Here is a 17,691-nt window from a genome sequence, read left to right as displayed (position 1 = left end):
GGATACAGTAATAATGATGTATATCTGTTTTTTTTTTTTTCAGATTTCTCTTAAGCTAGCTGGTATTAAAAACACAGCAACGTTGCCTAATAATACCACTGTAGATACTGTAGCTGCTGTAAATGTAATCTTTTTTAGTGTTTAAGAATTTATAAACAGAAGGAAATAATATCTTATGTTGAACATATGAAGTACTCTGTCTGCTGCTGCTGCATGTTTTGCTAGTACTGTTTAGCAACAGGGACCACCACTCTACATCATGGGAGACTAGACACTGAGTTTTGAGGGATTGCCTTGATCGTGTTTAACTCTTTTTGAAAATTCCTATAAATGCCTTGTCTGCATCATATTACTGTAACCTGCTAACTTGGCAACACTTTTCTGCAAACAGAAAAAGCACAGCAGGTGCCTCTGATGTACCAGGGCAGGTTCAACCCAATGAGGGTTCAAAGAACTGCATGCAGAGATTCCCCTGCACAGATAGGTGGGGAGGGCTGTGGGATATTTTGGATTGGCTGTCCATGCGGGATCCTGCTAAGAGGAGCCCTGACACATTTCCAACTGGCCTCCTACATTTGTTTTGCTGCTGGGACACTAAAGAAGATCAAGTGTTTTGTGAGACATGGCTGAACGCTTTCCATGCTCCTCCTTTCCTCTTTGATTTGAGGAAATGTTAACCAGATAAAGAAGGAGAGCCTTCTCACAGTGATTCTGGCAATCTAAAAAGTTCCTAATAACTGGGAGGGCATTAACATTTAAATAATGAGATTACTCAACATTAATTAATTTCAAATATGTACCCTTTAATGTGTGTTTGTATAATATTTTGGTCTGCTCTGTCTTTGTTTCTCTTATGTCTCTTGGTTGAGTGTATTACTACATTTATAAGTACTATATAGTTGTAGATAGATCCTAGGTTACTTAATGATAAATATAAGCGGTGGTTTCTTTAGCTAATCTCTAATCTGTAGCTAAAGTGTATTTATCTTTCGGGGTTAATAGCTAAATATGCAAAGATCTGCTCGCTTTTTTTAAATGTTTGATAGGAACGTTTCAGTCATAAGACTTGATAAATGCATTAGATGAATGATTGATAAATAGATGAGCTTTATTTATAGATATGAAATAACTTTTTATAGTAATGTAGCATTACTATATATTACTTACAGTGTCATCTGCATTATTTAATGGCATGTTTCCAGATTGTCAAGCGGTGTTATTGTTCAACATTTAAATCAAATGTAAAGAGTGAAATTTCCATCATTTAAAGATGCTAGAAAATATTCCTTGATTTTAAAATCATCATTTGTGACACAGAAACAATTCAGGTCTGACAAAGTGTTATAAAGGGACAAGTAAATGTATCTGTTTGCAGATAGGCCTTTGTTGTGTGTAGATTGTCTAAGGTGTAGAGAAAATTCCAGTTGACGTGCTAATTTAAATCTCTTCAATTGTGTGAACTATGTGTATGAATAATTGTAGGAAGGAAGGAAGGACATAGATGGACAGACAGACAGAGACTTTGTATGTGTTAATCCCATTCACTTGTTCCCTTCAGTGTAGCCACAGGTTAGAATGACTCTCCAGTCATTGTGTTTGTTTGTCCTGTTTCTGCGTTTCAATGTAATCTTATTTTGTCTGACCTATATCTTGTCAGAGGTTGGCGGAGTCTGCAGAAGATGCTGACCTATACCACGAGTACAACACTTCACTCCAGGTCAGAGACACACACGTTTATATATGTGGTTTTCGGTTTATGTTATTTGTATTATGAGAAATCTGGAAAGCTTGTAAACTCAATTCTTGGAGGATACACTTTGGTCCTTAAGGAATGGTATGAGACTGCCGCTGCTTGCTGAATCCAGCCTTTAAATCCTTTTACTTGGAGATTTTGTTGAAAATCATTAATCCTTGATTTTCCAGTGAAGTAGGTGCCACCCCACACCATCACACTGCCTACATCAAAAGCTGTTTGGCATTGATAGAGTGAATTTGGCAAGTTTTTCATGGATCCAACCTATTTACGCTACTGCCCACCTCATAAACGAATTTTCCTTAAAAATGTGGAGACATTTAAAGAGAAATAAAACCGTGTGTGTGGATGCGTGTGTGCATGTTACATTCTAATTCTAAAGCTGGAAGCTTGTCATTAACTGACCAATCAGCAATCGCAATTAGTCCCAAAAGTGAAATGCCTCTGACCTTCAGGAGCTGTAACCCTTTGTCCCTGACAACATTGCTGGGATTTTGTTTAAAAACATTGGTAAAAATGGTTTTCAAGGGGGAAAAGAAAACATATTCAAGCGTCATCCTGTACGTTTAGAGGGCTGAATGCATATTATTGTAGCTATGAGAAAAGTATTAACATTGCATGCTGACTATGAGTGGATTAGGAGGAACAGTAGGTTTGGCAGGTAAGGAGTTGACGTTAAGACCGACAGATACTTTAAAGCTTCAGCTGACACCTGAAATTAGATTAGGTCAACCTTAGCTTTCTCTGAGGAAACTAGGTCGATCTATGCAAAGGACTTTTACTTAAAAAAAGTCCAACAAGAATCCACTTGCATATAACATTTCTACTCGCTCTTACAAAGAACAAAAGAGTGGAAAAAACGAAACACCACATTGCCCTCTATGTTGTTTTGGTCAAATATCCTCCCTGTTTAGTTATCCCTCTTTTTGTCAATGTAAAGTTATCTATACTAACCTGGCTGAGTGTGAAGAAGTAATTGCCCCCTAAACGTAAAAACGGGTTGTTCCACCCTTGCCTCCAACAGCTGCCATCTAATATTAGAAATGACTGATGATAGCTACGTTTACATGGACTAAAGTAATCGGAATAAGGGGCCGACACATGGAAGCAAGCCAATTGCAATATGATAATCGGATTAAGCTCAATCGGAATGAAATTGTAATCGAATGAGAGGGATGGTTTATGGCGATTGATAATTCGATCAACGTGTATATAAATGCTTGTCAGGCTCAAGTTATTCCAAATGTAGCAAACTAACCCGAGTGCGCATGTTCGTCTAATATAAACGTGACATATTTCCACATTGGTGAGTGGCGGAAATACGTTGGGAAGCAAAACTGTTGGAGCTCTCGATACAACCTTTCTGTTCAAAAAAATAAAAGAGCTCAAAATTGGTGCTTACTCCGTAACGTTTCAACCTTAGTTAGAACCTCGTGCAAGTATAAACACGTATAATACTGGTTTGTTTACTATATTTTGTTGCTCAGCAGAGATGGACGCACTTATTCTGTTGTTTTTAGGGGAATTTGATAAATGTCAGAATGATTGTATTCTGAATAAAGCCAGGTTCATATACACGCACATTATGATCGGATTAATTGATGGTGTGCCCATATAAATGGTAGAATCCGATTATGTAATCCGAATACATTTTAATCTGATTGTGAAATTTTGTGCCTGTAAACATAGCAACTGAACATTTTTTTTATCTCTTTGGAGGAGCCTAAATTTAAACCTAGACTGGGCCACTTTAAAACCTTTTTTAAACTCCATAACCAAGGTGTCCTTTTCATAGTTCCATCACTTATGACAAGGCATCCAGAGCCTTAGCAGCAAACCTACCCTAGACTTTCAATCTCTACCCACAACATTTGTCGGTATGATGTTCTTTGTCTAAAATCTGTTGGTTGTTTTTTTTTCAAGCCAGACGTAACACCTCACAAAATATTCAAGATGTTTTTTTTCTAGCATATGTGAGACAAACCCTTGTGTCCTTTTTTGTTTAGCAGTGCCTTTCCATGGAATTCTCACTTGCTGTCCCATTGCATGCTGCTTTCATTTTCAGAGAACAGACAGACTACACTGATATGCAGCAGGATTTTGCGTGAAGTAAAATTGAATTCCCTTCTGTCTCTTTCAGTTTGATTATTACAACTCCATGCTGATCAACACGGTAGATGAGGATGGGAACTACGTGGAACTGGGAGGAGAGTTTCCACTTGAAGAAAATGAACATTTTAACAAACTACCTGTGAATACTCAACAGAGCAACATCCAGGTTCCCACCAATGTCTACAACAAAGGTTTGTAAAGGATCACGTCTGAAAACTGCTTGTTGATGTAAAGTAGGTGCTGATCTTACTCACAATTTATCCTGTTTCCGAGCAGATCCCAAACTTCTTAATTCCATCTACAACTCCGAGGCTATAAACGATGTCTTCATTAGCAACTTTCAGAGAGATCCCACACTTACCTGGCAGTACTTTGGCAGTTCATTTGGATATTTTAGGATCTACCCTGGTAAGTTAATTTTGGCCGTTCTTATTTTCTTGATTTGAAGTACAATAAATTGCAAATTAAATCCAATGTTTTTCCTTTTACGTCTTTATATGCCATGTGATTTTTTTTGATTGGGTAATAATGTTGCCATGGGATGAAGCAAGGAATGCTCTTTAGAGGTTTGTGGGCGGCCTACTGTTAAATCATTCATCATCCGTCCTCTTGTAGCTCCAGAGCTGGTCAAGGCCAGCCGCTGCTTCTGCAGATCTCTCTGCCTGGCCTCTTACTTTGATCTACCGCTGCTCTAGACCGCCTCCTCGCCTTACCTCTGTTGCACGGATGATCTGTTCCAGAAGTAGGATATCAGTTTCAGATCCTGGATAGACAGAAGTACCGCGGGCACAATGTAATCCAGCCGTAGCTCCTAGACTCCTCGAATTTCCTGTTTGCGGTAAGGCGTATTGCGTCACTTCCTGTTGTTGCTGTGTGAACGACGGAGCTTTGCTCCAGGCTCTCTCGCTTTTTATCTTTAAACCTCTTTGCTGTAACATCTGTTTCCAAACATAAGCACTTTTAAAACATTGTCTGTGGCTGCTCATCACGTTTGGGAACTCCTCGTGTTTCACACGGTTTGTTCTTTGGCGTGATAATAGGGCGTTAGCCTAGCGTTAGCCTAGCGCTAGCCAAGCCTTAGCCTCATAATGGCTTCTCCGGCTCTGACTAAGTCTCCTATCTGCTGCTCTCTGTGTCAGATGTTCAGTTATTCCTCTGCCTCCTTTAGTGATGATGGTACATGTAATAAATGTAGTGTTTTTGTAGCTTTGGAGGCGAGGGTGTCAGAATTGGAGACCCGGCTCCGTGCTGTCGAAAAACCAGCTGATAGCCGCTCTTTTGCTAGCGCGGAGCCGCATAGAGTAACTTCACGTAGCGAACCTAAAGCAGTAGCACCCAGCCAGCCTGGTAACCAGGCTGGCTGGGTGACAGTTCGTAGGAAGCATAGCTCTAGATTACAGACCCCAGATCACCACCAACCCATCTGCGTTTCTAATAAATTTTCCCCTCTGAGCGACAATCTCGCCGAGGAGCCGACCTTAATTATTGGCAGCTCCATAATGAGAAATGTGGCACTAAAGAAACCAGGGACCATAGTTAAATGCCTGCCAGGGGCCAGAACAGGCGACATAGAATCCTACCTAAAACTACTGGCTAAGGATAAGCGTAAATACCGCAAAATTGTTATTCACGCTGGCGGTAATGACACCCGGTCACGCCGATCAGAGGTCACCAAAGTTGGTGTTGCTTCGGTTTGTGAGTTTGCTAAAACTATGTCGGACTCTGTAATTTTCTCTGGTCCAATGCCTGATCTGACCAGTGATGACATGTTTAGCCGCATGTCATCATTCAACCGCTGGTTGTCTAGGTGGTGTCCAGAAAACGACGTGGGCTACATTGATAACTGGAGAACTTTCTGGGGAAAACCTGGTCTGATCCGGAGAGACGGCATCCATCCTACTTTGGATGGTGCAGCTCTTCTTTCTAGGAATCTGGCCGGATTTATTAGTTCTCCTAAATGCTGACAACCCAGGGTCCAGACCAGGAAGCAGAGCCGTAGTTTAACACACCTCTCTGCAGCTTCTGTACTGTTACCCACCCATTACCCTATTGAGACGGTGTCTTTCCCACGGCCAAAACTTAACAGATCAAAAACTGATCTAAAAGGAACAAATCATAAAAACCTAATAAAAATCAATATGGTTCACCTTGAACCTAAAAATAAAATAATAAAATGTGGTCTATTAAATATAAGGTCTCTCCCTCCAAAGACTTTGTTAGTTAATGAATTGATTTCTGATAATCAGATTGATTTGTTTTGTCTCACAGAAACCTGGCTACAAGAGGACTACGTTAGTATAAATGAGTCAACCCCCTCCAGTTATTCAAATTTCCACATTCCCAGATCTGTGGGAAGAGGAGGAGGAGTGGCAACTATCTTTCAGTCTGATTTATTAATTAGTCCCAGGCCAACTAATAATTACAGTTCTTTTGAACATTTAACCCTCAGTTTCCCTCATCCAAACTGCAAAGCAATAAAACCTCTTCTGTTTGTTGTTTTGTATCGTCCACCAGGCCCTTACACTCAGTTTTTGGATGAGTTGTCAGATTTCTTATCTGATTTGGTGTTAAATACTGATAAGGTTATTATAGTGGGTGATTTTAACATCCATGTTGACACTGAATGTGATAACCTTAGTGTAGCCTTTAAAACTATCCTAGATTCAATTGGTTTTGCTCAAAATGTGCATGAACCGACGCACTCTCGGCTCCATACTTTAGACCTTGTTCTGACATATGGCATTGATTGTGAAGAATTAACAGTATTCTCTCACAACCCTGTCCTGTCTGATCATTTTTTAATAACATTTGAGTTTAATCTAACTGAATTCTCCACCCCCAAAAGAGGGTTCCATTATAGTAGATTTTTATCGGATAATGCTGTATCAAAACTTAAAGAGTCTGTCCCCTTCTTAATATCCTCAGTATTGCAGAAATGCCCTGTAGATGGCAGCATTGCTGTTTCTTCCCATTCACAAATCGATACCTTTGCTAACAATGTGACTTCCTCATTGCGTTCTGCATTAGACAATGTAGCTCCCTTGAAAAAGAAGGTGATTATTCACAGGAAGCTGGCTCCTTGGTTTAATTCAGAGCTGCGTTCCTTGAAGCACAATGTTAGGAAATTGGAGAGAAAATGGCGCTCTACACACCAAGAGGAATCCTACTTAATCTGGAGGGACAGACTATTGTTGTATAACAAGACCCTCCGCAGAGTTAGAGTAGCATATTTTTCATCATTAATTGAAGAGAATAAAAATAATCCTAGATTTCTCTTTAGTACAGTTGCCAAACTTACCCAGAGCCACAGCTCTGTTGATCCATCCATTCCCTTAGCTCTTAGTAGTAATGATTTTATGGGATTCTTCATAAATAAAATTGATGCCATTAAAAATAAAATAATTGGCATCCTCCCAAACATGATTACCTCGTCCTCAGTAAGTGAGGCAGCATTGGAGGAATCTTTAGAATCTGCGCAGTGTTTGAACTGTTTAGAAGCAGTAGAGCTTTCTGAGCTATCTAAAATTTTAGCTTTATCTAAACCTTCTACCTGTATGTTAGACCCAATCCCAACCAAGTTGTTTAAGGAGATATTCCCTTTGATCAGTGGCACTATTTTAGACATGATTAATCTATCCTTAGTAAATGGATATGTACCACAGGTTCTGAAAGTAGCTGTTATTAAACCTTTACTTAAGAAACCTTCTCTTGATCAAGATGAGTTAGTAAATTACAGACCTATATCTAATCTTCTTTTCTTATCTAAAATTCTTGAGAAAGTAGTTGCTAATCAACTTTGTGAACATTTACAAAGTAATGACCTACTTGAGGAGTTTCAGTCAGGCTTCAGAGCTCATCATAGCACTGAAACAGCTCTGGTGAAGGTCACTAATGATATTCTCATGGCCTCAGATAATGGACTTGTGTCTATACTTGTCCTGTTAGATCTCAGTGCTGCGTTTGATACAGTTGATCACAATATTCTCCTACAAAGACTTGAACATACTGTAGGGATTAAGGGGAAAGCATTAGGCTGGTTTAAATCTTATCTGTCAGACAGATTCCAATTTGTTCATGTTAATAATAAATCTTCCTCAAACTCTAGGGTCACCTGTGGAGTACCACAGGGTTCAGTCCTTGGACCAATTCTCTTTACTATATATATGCTTCCGATTGGCAAAATTATCAGACAGCATGGGATTAATTTCCACTGTTATGCTGATGATACTCAGCTATATTTATCCATAAATCCTGATGAATCCAATCAATTACTTCGACTGCAGTCATGTCTTGATGACATCAAAAGCTGGATGACTTTAAATTTCCTGCATCTAAATTCTGACAAGACCGAAGTTTTAATCTTTGGGCCAGAGTCCTCAAAAAATAAACTTCTTAACCAATCACTTAATCTGGGTGGCATTAACCTGGCCTCTGGTAATAAAGTAAAAAATCTTGGTGTTATTTTTGACCAAGACATGTCATTTAAATCCCATATTAAACAGGTTTCCAGAGTTTCCTTTTTTCACCTCCGGAATATCGCCAAAATTAGAAACATTCTGTCCAGGAGTGATGCTGAAAAACTGGTCCATGCATTTGTTACTTCAAGGCTGGACTATTGTAATTCTTTACTATCAGGAAGTCCACAAAATGCAGTTCAAAGCCTTCAGCTGATCCAAAATGCTGCAGCAAGAGTTCTGATGAAAATCAACAAGAGGGATCATATTTCTCCAATTTTAGCTTCCCTTCATTGGCTTCCTGTTAAATCAAGAATAGAATTTAAAATTCTTCTTCTAACGTATAAAGCCCTTAATAATCAAGCTCCATCATATATCAGAGCTCTGATTACCCTGTATGTTCCTAACAGAGCACTTCGCTCTCAGACTGCAGGTCTGCTGGTGGTTCCTAGAGTCTCTAAAAGTAGAATGGGAGGCAGATCCTTTAGCTATCAGGCTCCTCTCCTGTGGAACCAACTCCCAGTTTTGGTCCGTGAGGCAGACACCCTGTCTACTTTTAAGACTAGGCTTAAAACTTTTCTTTTTGACAAAAATTATAACTAGTGACTCATGTTACTCTCAGCTACCTTTATAGTTTTACTGCTATAGGCTTAGGTTACTGGAGTATATCAGGATCTAATTTTCTCACTATATTGAGTTCTACTGTTCTTCAATTATGCATTATGTGTTGTCATTTCTGCTTTAACTTTCTGTTCTCTCTCTTTTCTCTTCATAGTAGGTACACCTGGTCTGGCGTTCTGTTAACTTTGACATCATCCAGAGAAGACGACTCACCTGCTACTACCATCTAATGTAGAACAGATTACTAGATCAATGTGTGCTTCTGTGCTTTTTTGTTTCTCTTGTTGTGTCTCTGTTCTGTCTTCTGTAACCCCAGTCGGTCGAGGCAGATGACCGTTCATACTGAGCCCGGTTCTGCCGGAGGTTTTTTTTCCCGTTAATGGGTGGTTTTTCTTCCCACTGTCGCTTCATGCTTGCTCAGTATGAGGGATTGCAGCAAAGCCATGTACAATGCAGATGACTCTTCCTGTGGCTCTACGGTTCCCCAGGAGTGAATGCTGCTTGTCGGGACTTTGATGCAATCAACTGGTTTCCTTATATAGGAAATTTTTGACCAATCTGTATAATCTGACCCAATCTGTATAATATGATTGAACTTGACTTTGTAAAGTGCCTTGAGATGACATGTTTCATGATTTGGCGCTATATAAATAAAATTGAATTGAATTGAATTGAATTGAATTGGGAGCATCTCTGGAGGATCTGGTGGAGCAAAGAACGCTGGCGCATTGTTCGGCTTTCCACATTTCATACAGCACCATGACTTGCTCAGTAAAATCCCGGTCCGCCCTGTTGAGTTGAACACACAACAGGCAGGCGGATAGGAATTCCTCCTATGTGATGATACATTGAAGCGATTGAAGAGTTGTTCCCCTTTGCCACACCAATTGCTGACAAAAAGTCAAGCAAGCGACAGCCCCTGAATCAGGTGAAGCTTTAGCAGGAATCACGTTCGATGTGAACACACCATTAAACTCTAAACTTGGTGATGGTAATGCAGCTCAGGTGTATAGAAGGTCCCAGCAAGGCTGACGTCAGAATCAACATAAAGAGCTGATTTTAAAATAAACTTTAAAGTAATTCTATCTGTATAATCTGACCCAATCTGTATAATCTGATAGAATTTGACTTTGTAAAGTGCCTTAAGATAACATGTTTCATTAATTGGCGCTAAATAAATAAAATTGAATTGAATTGAATTGAATTGAATTGAATTGAATTGAATTGAATTGAATTGAATGGGGCTAGACCATTTAGAGTTTTAAAAGTGGCCAATAAAATTTAAAACTCAATGCAAAGCCAGACAGGAAGCCAATGAAGTGATTTCAAGACTGGACTTAAGGGTTTGTGCTTCTTTGTACCAGTTAAAAGAAGAACTTTGGTGTTCTGAACTTTTTAAGAGCGAGTGGTGGCCTAGTGGTTAGAGCAGCATGCTTGCATTCTGAGAAGACTGCAAGTACCCGGTTCGAACCCCACAGACTGCCACTATGGGTCTTTGATCCAGTCCCTCTGAAGCAGATTGATCCCTGGGTGCTGTAAACTGCCCACTGCTCCCTATTAGTGATGGGTTAAATGCAGAATTCAAATTTTGTATGAATGTACAATTGCAATGACAAATAAAGATTTATTTTTCTTCTATTTGTAAATCCTGCAGGGATGACTTGTAAAGGGGTCAGACAGGCAATGAACATGATATTCAAGCTAGACACACTGCTGCACTTTAAAAAGGTGGATTTATGATATAATCAGAACCCTAATGCAGGCAAAAAAATAAAACTCTGCTGGAGCACGCTATAGATATTGGTGGTTAAGAACTGGCTGCTCACAGCAGAAGGTGACCGGCAGGATGGGTCAGAGTCAGAAAAACAGGCTTGTGTCATACATGAATGGTCCGAGATGACATTGGCAGACAGATAGGCAAGGCAAGGCCTGTAGTGATAATATAAATCTAAGGCATATCCAGAAATCAGAAAACTGCATGGATGTCTGACAACAGCTTAGCAGGGCCAGAAGATCCCTTAAACTAGGCTGTAGTCAGGCGAGAAAGTCAGAGAAGTCAGGATTCCGATATAAATGAAAAAAACAAAGGTTAGGATTACAATTTGGCAACATCCTGGAAAGTTGTTGTTTTGTTCTTTGTACCTTTTATAGTTCGTTCGTAGTACCTGTACTTTCCTCATGCAAACACCACTTTTAATTAGTTTGGTTCAAAGTTGAACCTCTTACATGTAACATTGATTTTAGGTGCACTCTTACAGCTGTGTCTTGTAAAACAAGCAGGTAACACCTTGCTGTTGTTGATACAAGAAGTTGCCATATTGGATCCGACAAGCAGCCTTAATAAAATTATCCGTCTTTCCAAGAGGAAAGTTCGATTATAGCAGCCTTTTACGGTTGATTTTTCCGTTCTGACTGCAAATTGAATGCAACATAATACCCAGATTCCTTATTCCAAGAACCAAAAACATCATCTGCATGGGCACTGGATGACCGCTGGAAAAGGATTTCTACGCAAGCATTATATAAAGGATACCAATTATGTCATCTTATGCTGACACACTTTTTTTCTTAACATTTTAATATCACATATATGTGATATTATAATGTATTATATGTGATATTATAATATACACTGAGTTTAGGCTCCTGCTGTTTTTCTAAGAAAATGTTTTCATGTGGATCAGTGTCATTAAAACGTTTTATTTTTTGAATCTGTTTTAACTTTTGGAATAGTGTGCTGGTTTGGTGACCTCAGCATGACAACTAATAAGAGGTTGTTAGGCATAGTTAAGGTCTCTACTAAAATTGTTGGTGCTGATTTCAGAGACCTTAATCTGGTCTTCAGAAGAAGAGTGACTGAAAGAGCAACATCAATCCTTAATGATCGTCGGCATCCTTTGTTTAGGCTCCTGCCATCAAAAATGTTTACTTATCCCCATATGGCAATCTCTAACCAATACCTGAGGTATTTTATTACGTTAGCTGTTGGGTTTTTTAAGCATTCCTGATAAATTGTGCCACCTGGAATTGTGATATTATCCAGTTAATGTTGTTTTAATTATTATTTTTTTTTTTTTCTTCCCCAGTGTCCTGTCTAGCAATATGGCAATAGGAATTGATATCTCAATGCCAGATAGAGCTCGACAGATTTTGCTTTTACAAGTGGAGCGTACAGCTTTCGCCATAGTGCTCCACTTGATTTATGCTTGTAAATAGCTTTATTATGATTCCTGCAAGGAGAATTTCAAATTATTTGGACATGGCAATGGGAAAGTAAAGGAAGAACAAAAAGTGAAAGAGAAAGAAAAGAAGAAAAAAAAGAGTAGAGGTGAAAGAAAGAGGAGATAAAAGGGAGAGAATGATAAAACCTTCTTTGTCTGCTCCGTCACCTGGAAAGAGAGATGCAAAAAGAACAGCACAACCAACAGACATAAAGCAACAGATACAATCGAATAACACCTAGATGCCATTGCTAAATCATATATATTATTATGTAAGCTGACATGTGTAATGTGATACTTGAAAAAAGAAAGTGAGAGAACATAAATAAATAAATAAATTATAAGATTACTGTATATAAGTGAACACTTAATACCTGGGACCCAGCACCTGTGGGAGATGTGAAAGTGCACTAGTTTAGGTAAAAATTATCCAGAAATAGCTTGATAGTGATTGTGGAGAACCGAAGACCCACCTTCCCCGAGCACAGAGGCAGGCGTCAGGGGACCCGTAACCCCGGACTCCCTAAAGCAGGTCGCCCAGGACGGGCCGACACAGGATATCTGCAACCCCCCCCCCCCCCCCCCCCCCAAGGAAGTAGCAGAGACGACGTTGTTTTAATTTCTTGATTTTTTTGGGTAAATGTTTGTTGATTTTTTAAATCAGTGGAATCTGTTGCAAATGAATTGCACCTTTGGGACAATAAATTGTTTTAATTCAATTCAAAAACAGTTGTGTTTTGTCTTTGAGCCTTTTGTTGGGTTTCAGTGGATTAGCTGGTTTATAAAGCAGGTCTTGTCGGCCTGAAGTTTGACATCATTGTGTTGTGATCCTCATTGCACTTCTATAATATATTCCTTTATTTATGTCCTTTTTAAAGACTATACTAACTCTGTGTTCTGTCTGTCAGGTATTAAATGGACTTCAGACTCCAGCGGTGTGGTAGCCTTTGACTGCAGAAACAGAAACTGGTGAGTTTCATCCAGTTCTCAGAGCACACTCAACTCAGTATCTGTGGTGATTAATGTTTGTGCTTTTATAGAAGTTCAGTACAAAAACATGTATTTCTTATTTGGATTTTTTCTGACCTTGACATCTTTAGAGTATATGTGCAGATGAAACGCCAACTACTGAATGGTTTTTATTTCATATGCTGATATGTGGATGTTGAGTAAAAATTTTTTTCTAGAAAAACAGGTTTCATATAAAATGCACAGTACTAACTGCTTTAGACTCATCAGTTTTACTAGGTATGTAAGATAATGAAACTATAAACGCAAGAGAGTAAGGTATTACGGGGCTTTTTTTCTAGAATAAACCCGGTTCAGTCTTTAACTCTAGGACATTATGTTGTATATTTTGTTGGTTCAGCCACTGATTATGTATCTTATTAAAACATATCTTGGTAGTGTCCAAGAGGCAGGAAACACTCTCAGAGCTGTGTTCTCACTCTCACACTCACTCTCAGAGCTGAGTTCAGGTAAGACTGAGGCCTTTGTTCCTCTGAATGTGAGTCGACTGAGTGGCAACATGCCGGACCTCTGATCCTCTCTAAAAGACGTTAAGCTGTTCCTCAGCCAGGTCACTGCAGCCCACATGGCACCATATGTGACTGCTCATGTGCTCTAAATAATACCAGACAGCTGGATGTCTCTGAATATAGAGATCGCCAACAAAACAATACTGCAGATGAGTTATCACCTGAGATAAAACTGATGAACCTATAATCATTTTTCATTACACTTTTCTGTGGCATCACTTTTTTCCTCAAATGATCAGCACAGGGATCCCAATGATCAAAACATGACTTTTGTTGTGCTGCTTTACAGGTATATTCAGGCAGCTACATCTCCCAAGGACATTATCATCATGGTGGACATCAGTGGCAGCATGAAGGGGTTGAAGATGACCATAGCCAAACACACCATCAACACCATCCTGGACACTCTGGGAGAGAACGATTTTGTCAATGTCATTGCTGTGAGATGCACTTTTAAGTCTTCACAAACATATGGTTGTAACTTCTGAAAAACAACTTTTCACTTATGCAAGTGTTTGATTAGATGTGTTTACTCAGTTACATGTTTACTGGTTGACTCTGGTGTCTGTCATTTTCTATATTTATAAAAGTTGCTCTAGGCTCAACTATGCAACACTCTATGCATATATTTAATAATTTATCTCTTTCCCAAGCTGACACATAGTTATTTTCATCATTATTGTTTTTCTTATGATTGCATTACAATTTTTACTCGTAGTTTTGTTTATAATTTACCATGAGAATCTCTTGTTTTGTTGTTAATATTTACAAACTTTAAACTATGAGCCGTATGACACAAGACAGCATCTTATACTCCTAACAAGTCTCTATAAGTGTCTCTAGAGACCATGACCTTTCCTGGTTTTGGATTTTCCATCATAGAGAAAAATATCAACACTTTAGAGTTATTGTTTATATTTACATCAGACAATGTTGACGGGAGGTTATTTGCACAAATACACCTTAAGCAAATCCAGAACAGTTTATTTTTATTTCTGAAGTTTTTCAGTCATTAGGTGGCTAAGGCAGTGGAACTGCATTTTCAGCTGTGTCACATTCAACAAGAAAATTAAATTCTGACAATAGATACACAAAGAGTATCACTGTAGCATACACAATTTGATCACTAGATAAGTCAGGCTGACACAGATTTTATTTGGAGACGTTGAAGAACTAATCACAAGAGCTTTACAACCCTCACATATCAGGTACACTTTACATGTGGACCATTGTCATAGAATCACCACAACTGTGACTTAAAAACCATAGCATTACACTCAAATGTTTCACTCACCTCATGTTGCTTGATGCCTGAAACTAAATGTTAAAAATACATAATTTACTGTCTCATTAATTGGGCTAATATTTATCTGAAACTGTGGGGATACTCAGATGAGTGACATGTCATTTCCAGGCAGTCAAGTGATAATTTAATAAAATAAAAAAAAAATGAGAATGCCCCGGCAAAAAGAAACATATTCTGTTCTGGTACAGCAGAATTCTGAGAATTGTCGTCAATGCATGTCATTGTGTCTGTATCACACATGCTTTAAAGAAGACTTGATACTCCTCAAAAATCAGAAAACACAAACTTTTTAATACATCGACGTACATTAAGCTGTCAAATGTAGTGTGACAGATGCTTTGTGAAGGGTCTTTTTCTTCTATGTCTGCCTCTCTGTAGTACACTGACTACGTTCGCTATGTGGAGCCATGCTTCAGAGGAACACTGGTGCAGGCTGACTTGGACAACAGAGAGGTAAGATCATTATCTTCTTCATGAAGGCTTAAAGAGCTAAGCATGCATCTCAGCTGAGGTTTCACAAGCACACACACACACACACACACACACACACACACACATTGTTGTACCAGCAGAAAGGTGGCGTCAGGCTGTACTCCTTACATTAATTAAAATACAAAGTGAGTACCGTGCCTTGACATCTACAGACTTCCATTAATTTTCAAACCTTTCTATGACCTAATCCTGACCCTAACCCTACCCTTAACATAAGCCTAACTGACACCTTAGTGCTAAACCTAACCCCTAGCCCAGAAAACAAATAAGGACCACTCATGTTACACATGTTACACTCATTTTATTAGTAAAATGAGTGTAACATGTTCCTGTTCAGCTGCAAGTACAAGAACACACACACACAAGACCTCTTAAGATCAGTGTCATGAACTTTTTTTAACACCAGGTCAAGCTGCAGATTGATGTGTAAGGCTGCCGTTATACATGGGCATCTTACCTGATCCAAATAGTAAATTCATCTCTCTCATCAGGTGTTTTCCCCTAGGCATTAAAAACAGCAGTTATTAAGCCACTGATAAAAAAGAGCAATCTGTAAAAATCACATCTGCAGAATTACAGGCCAATCTCCAACCAGACATTTATCAGTAAAATTATTGAAAATGATTGTTTCTACAGTTAAATAGCTTCCTTACAATGGCTAACTGCTTTGATGTTTTCAGTCCGGTTTCTGTGCTCATCACAGTACTGAGACCGCCCTAATCAAATTGTTCAATGACGTCCACATAAATACAGACTGTGGAAGAACCACGGTGCTACTTTTGTTGGACCTCAGTACAGCATTGGATACAGTTGACCATGATATATTATTAATAATAATTTAACTTTACTGAGCTCACAATGGATAAATTCACTTCTGCATTTAACCCATGCCCTTGGGGGGCAGTGGGCTGCCACTGTGCAGTGCCTGGGGTTAATGGTCTTGCTCAGGGACCCAGAGTGGCAGTCTGTGGGAGTTGAACTCAGAACCTCTGAGACCCAAGCACAATGCTCTAACCACTAGGCCACTATTAAAGTGACTGGTGTGCTGGGTCGGACCCTGATACAGCACCCAGTTGGTTCAAATCCTACCTAAAGAACAGAGATTTCTTTGTGTTAATAGGTAACTTCTCATCAGAGCGGATAAACATCACTTCAATCCTGGGACCCCTTCTATTCAATATCTATATGCTCCCACTACCTGAGGTTATAACAACCAACAAGATTTGTTACCATAACTACGCAGATTATATACACCTCTACATTACAATGTCACCAGGTGACTCTGAACCCATCCATACACTGAACGGATGCTTAGAACAAATATGGATATGCCAAAACTTTCTCCAGCTGAACAGAAATAAAACTGAAATTATCATCTTTGGACCTACAGAGGAACAAACTAGAGTCAGCAGGCATCGTCCCGAAACCTGGGAGTAGGGAATAGTACCTTCAAGGACACATAAAGATAGTTACACAGTCAGCCTTCTATCATTTGAAGAACATTTCCAGGACTGATGTCCAATGACTGATGTCCCAACGAGATCTTTAGAAACTCATCCATGCGTTATCTTCAGTCATATTGACTACTGCAACGGTGTTTTCACAGGTCTACCAAAAAAATCAGCTTCAGTGATAATTAAAAAGTGAAACGTGAGGCACACCATAGACAGGTCATAAGTCCATCACAGATGAATTTCGGTATATAAAACACCAGCTAAAAGAAAACAGAATTTGATTCACCTTTATAAGCCATGCTTATGGGTAAAAACAAGAAATTTGACTTTGGGTTCCAACAGTCACATTGTGAAAAAAACAAATATGCTTATTGCATCCTGCTGAGTAGCTGGCTATAAAGTGTTCATTAGTCACCTTCTGGGTATAGAGACTGGCTCTGTATTAGCTCATTTTAGCCATCAGTGCTCTTGTAGCGCCCACCTGAAGATAAAAGTCTGAATAATCTGTGACCAGGATGTGTTGGGTCAACAGCTATGTTAGCTGCCCTTTTACTGGCCCTGGAACTGTGGAGGTTGTGAATGGATGAAAGGTCAGTTGTGATGATTATCCCCTGTGCAGATTGAATTGTTCAATAGAGTTTGGGCTTCTCTAGTTTTGTAGATAAGCCAAAACATGCCACTGCCAGAGTTTCAGCAGCAAGGGTTATGGCTGTTTCGTGCACACCGCAGCTCTCTGGGAA

At 39.2% G+C, this 17,691-nt stretch overlaps 1 protein-coding gene across 4 annotated transcripts in view; it reads left to right on the top strand.

The window, feature by feature from the left end:
- The window catches only part of LOC105927065 (voltage-dependent calcium channel subunit alpha-2/delta-4), an 82,619-nt gene that overhangs the window by 8,230 nt on the left and 56,698 nt on the right, over positions 1–17,691 (top strand). For all 4 annotated transcript variants that reach the window (XM_036145765.1, XM_012863661.3, XM_012863660.3 and 1 more), the window contains 6 exons: positions 1,658–1,717; positions 3,894–4,056; positions 4,142–4,273; positions 13,070–13,130; positions 13,989–14,139; positions 15,384–15,458. In XM_036145765.1, the coding sequence (XP_036001658.1) occupies positions 1,658–1,717; positions 3,894–4,056; positions 4,142–4,273; positions 13,070–13,130; positions 13,989–14,139; positions 15,384–15,458 (642 nt within the window). The remainder of the gene's footprint in view (positions 1–1,657; positions 1,718–3,893; positions 4,057–4,141; positions 4,274–13,069; positions 13,131–13,988; positions 14,140–15,383; positions 15,459–17,691) is intronic.

This window comes from Fundulus heteroclitus, chromosome 2 (assembly GCF_011125445.2).
Source record: "Fundulus heteroclitus isolate FHET01 chromosome 2, MU-UCD_Fhet_4.1, whole genome shotgun sequence".
NCBI classification, from domain to species: Eukaryota; Metazoa; Chordata; class Actinopteri; order Cyprinodontiformes; family Fundulidae; genus Fundulus; species Fundulus heteroclitus.
Note: the sequence above shows the minus strand (reverse complement) of the source record. Positions and strands in the feature narration are given on the sequence as shown.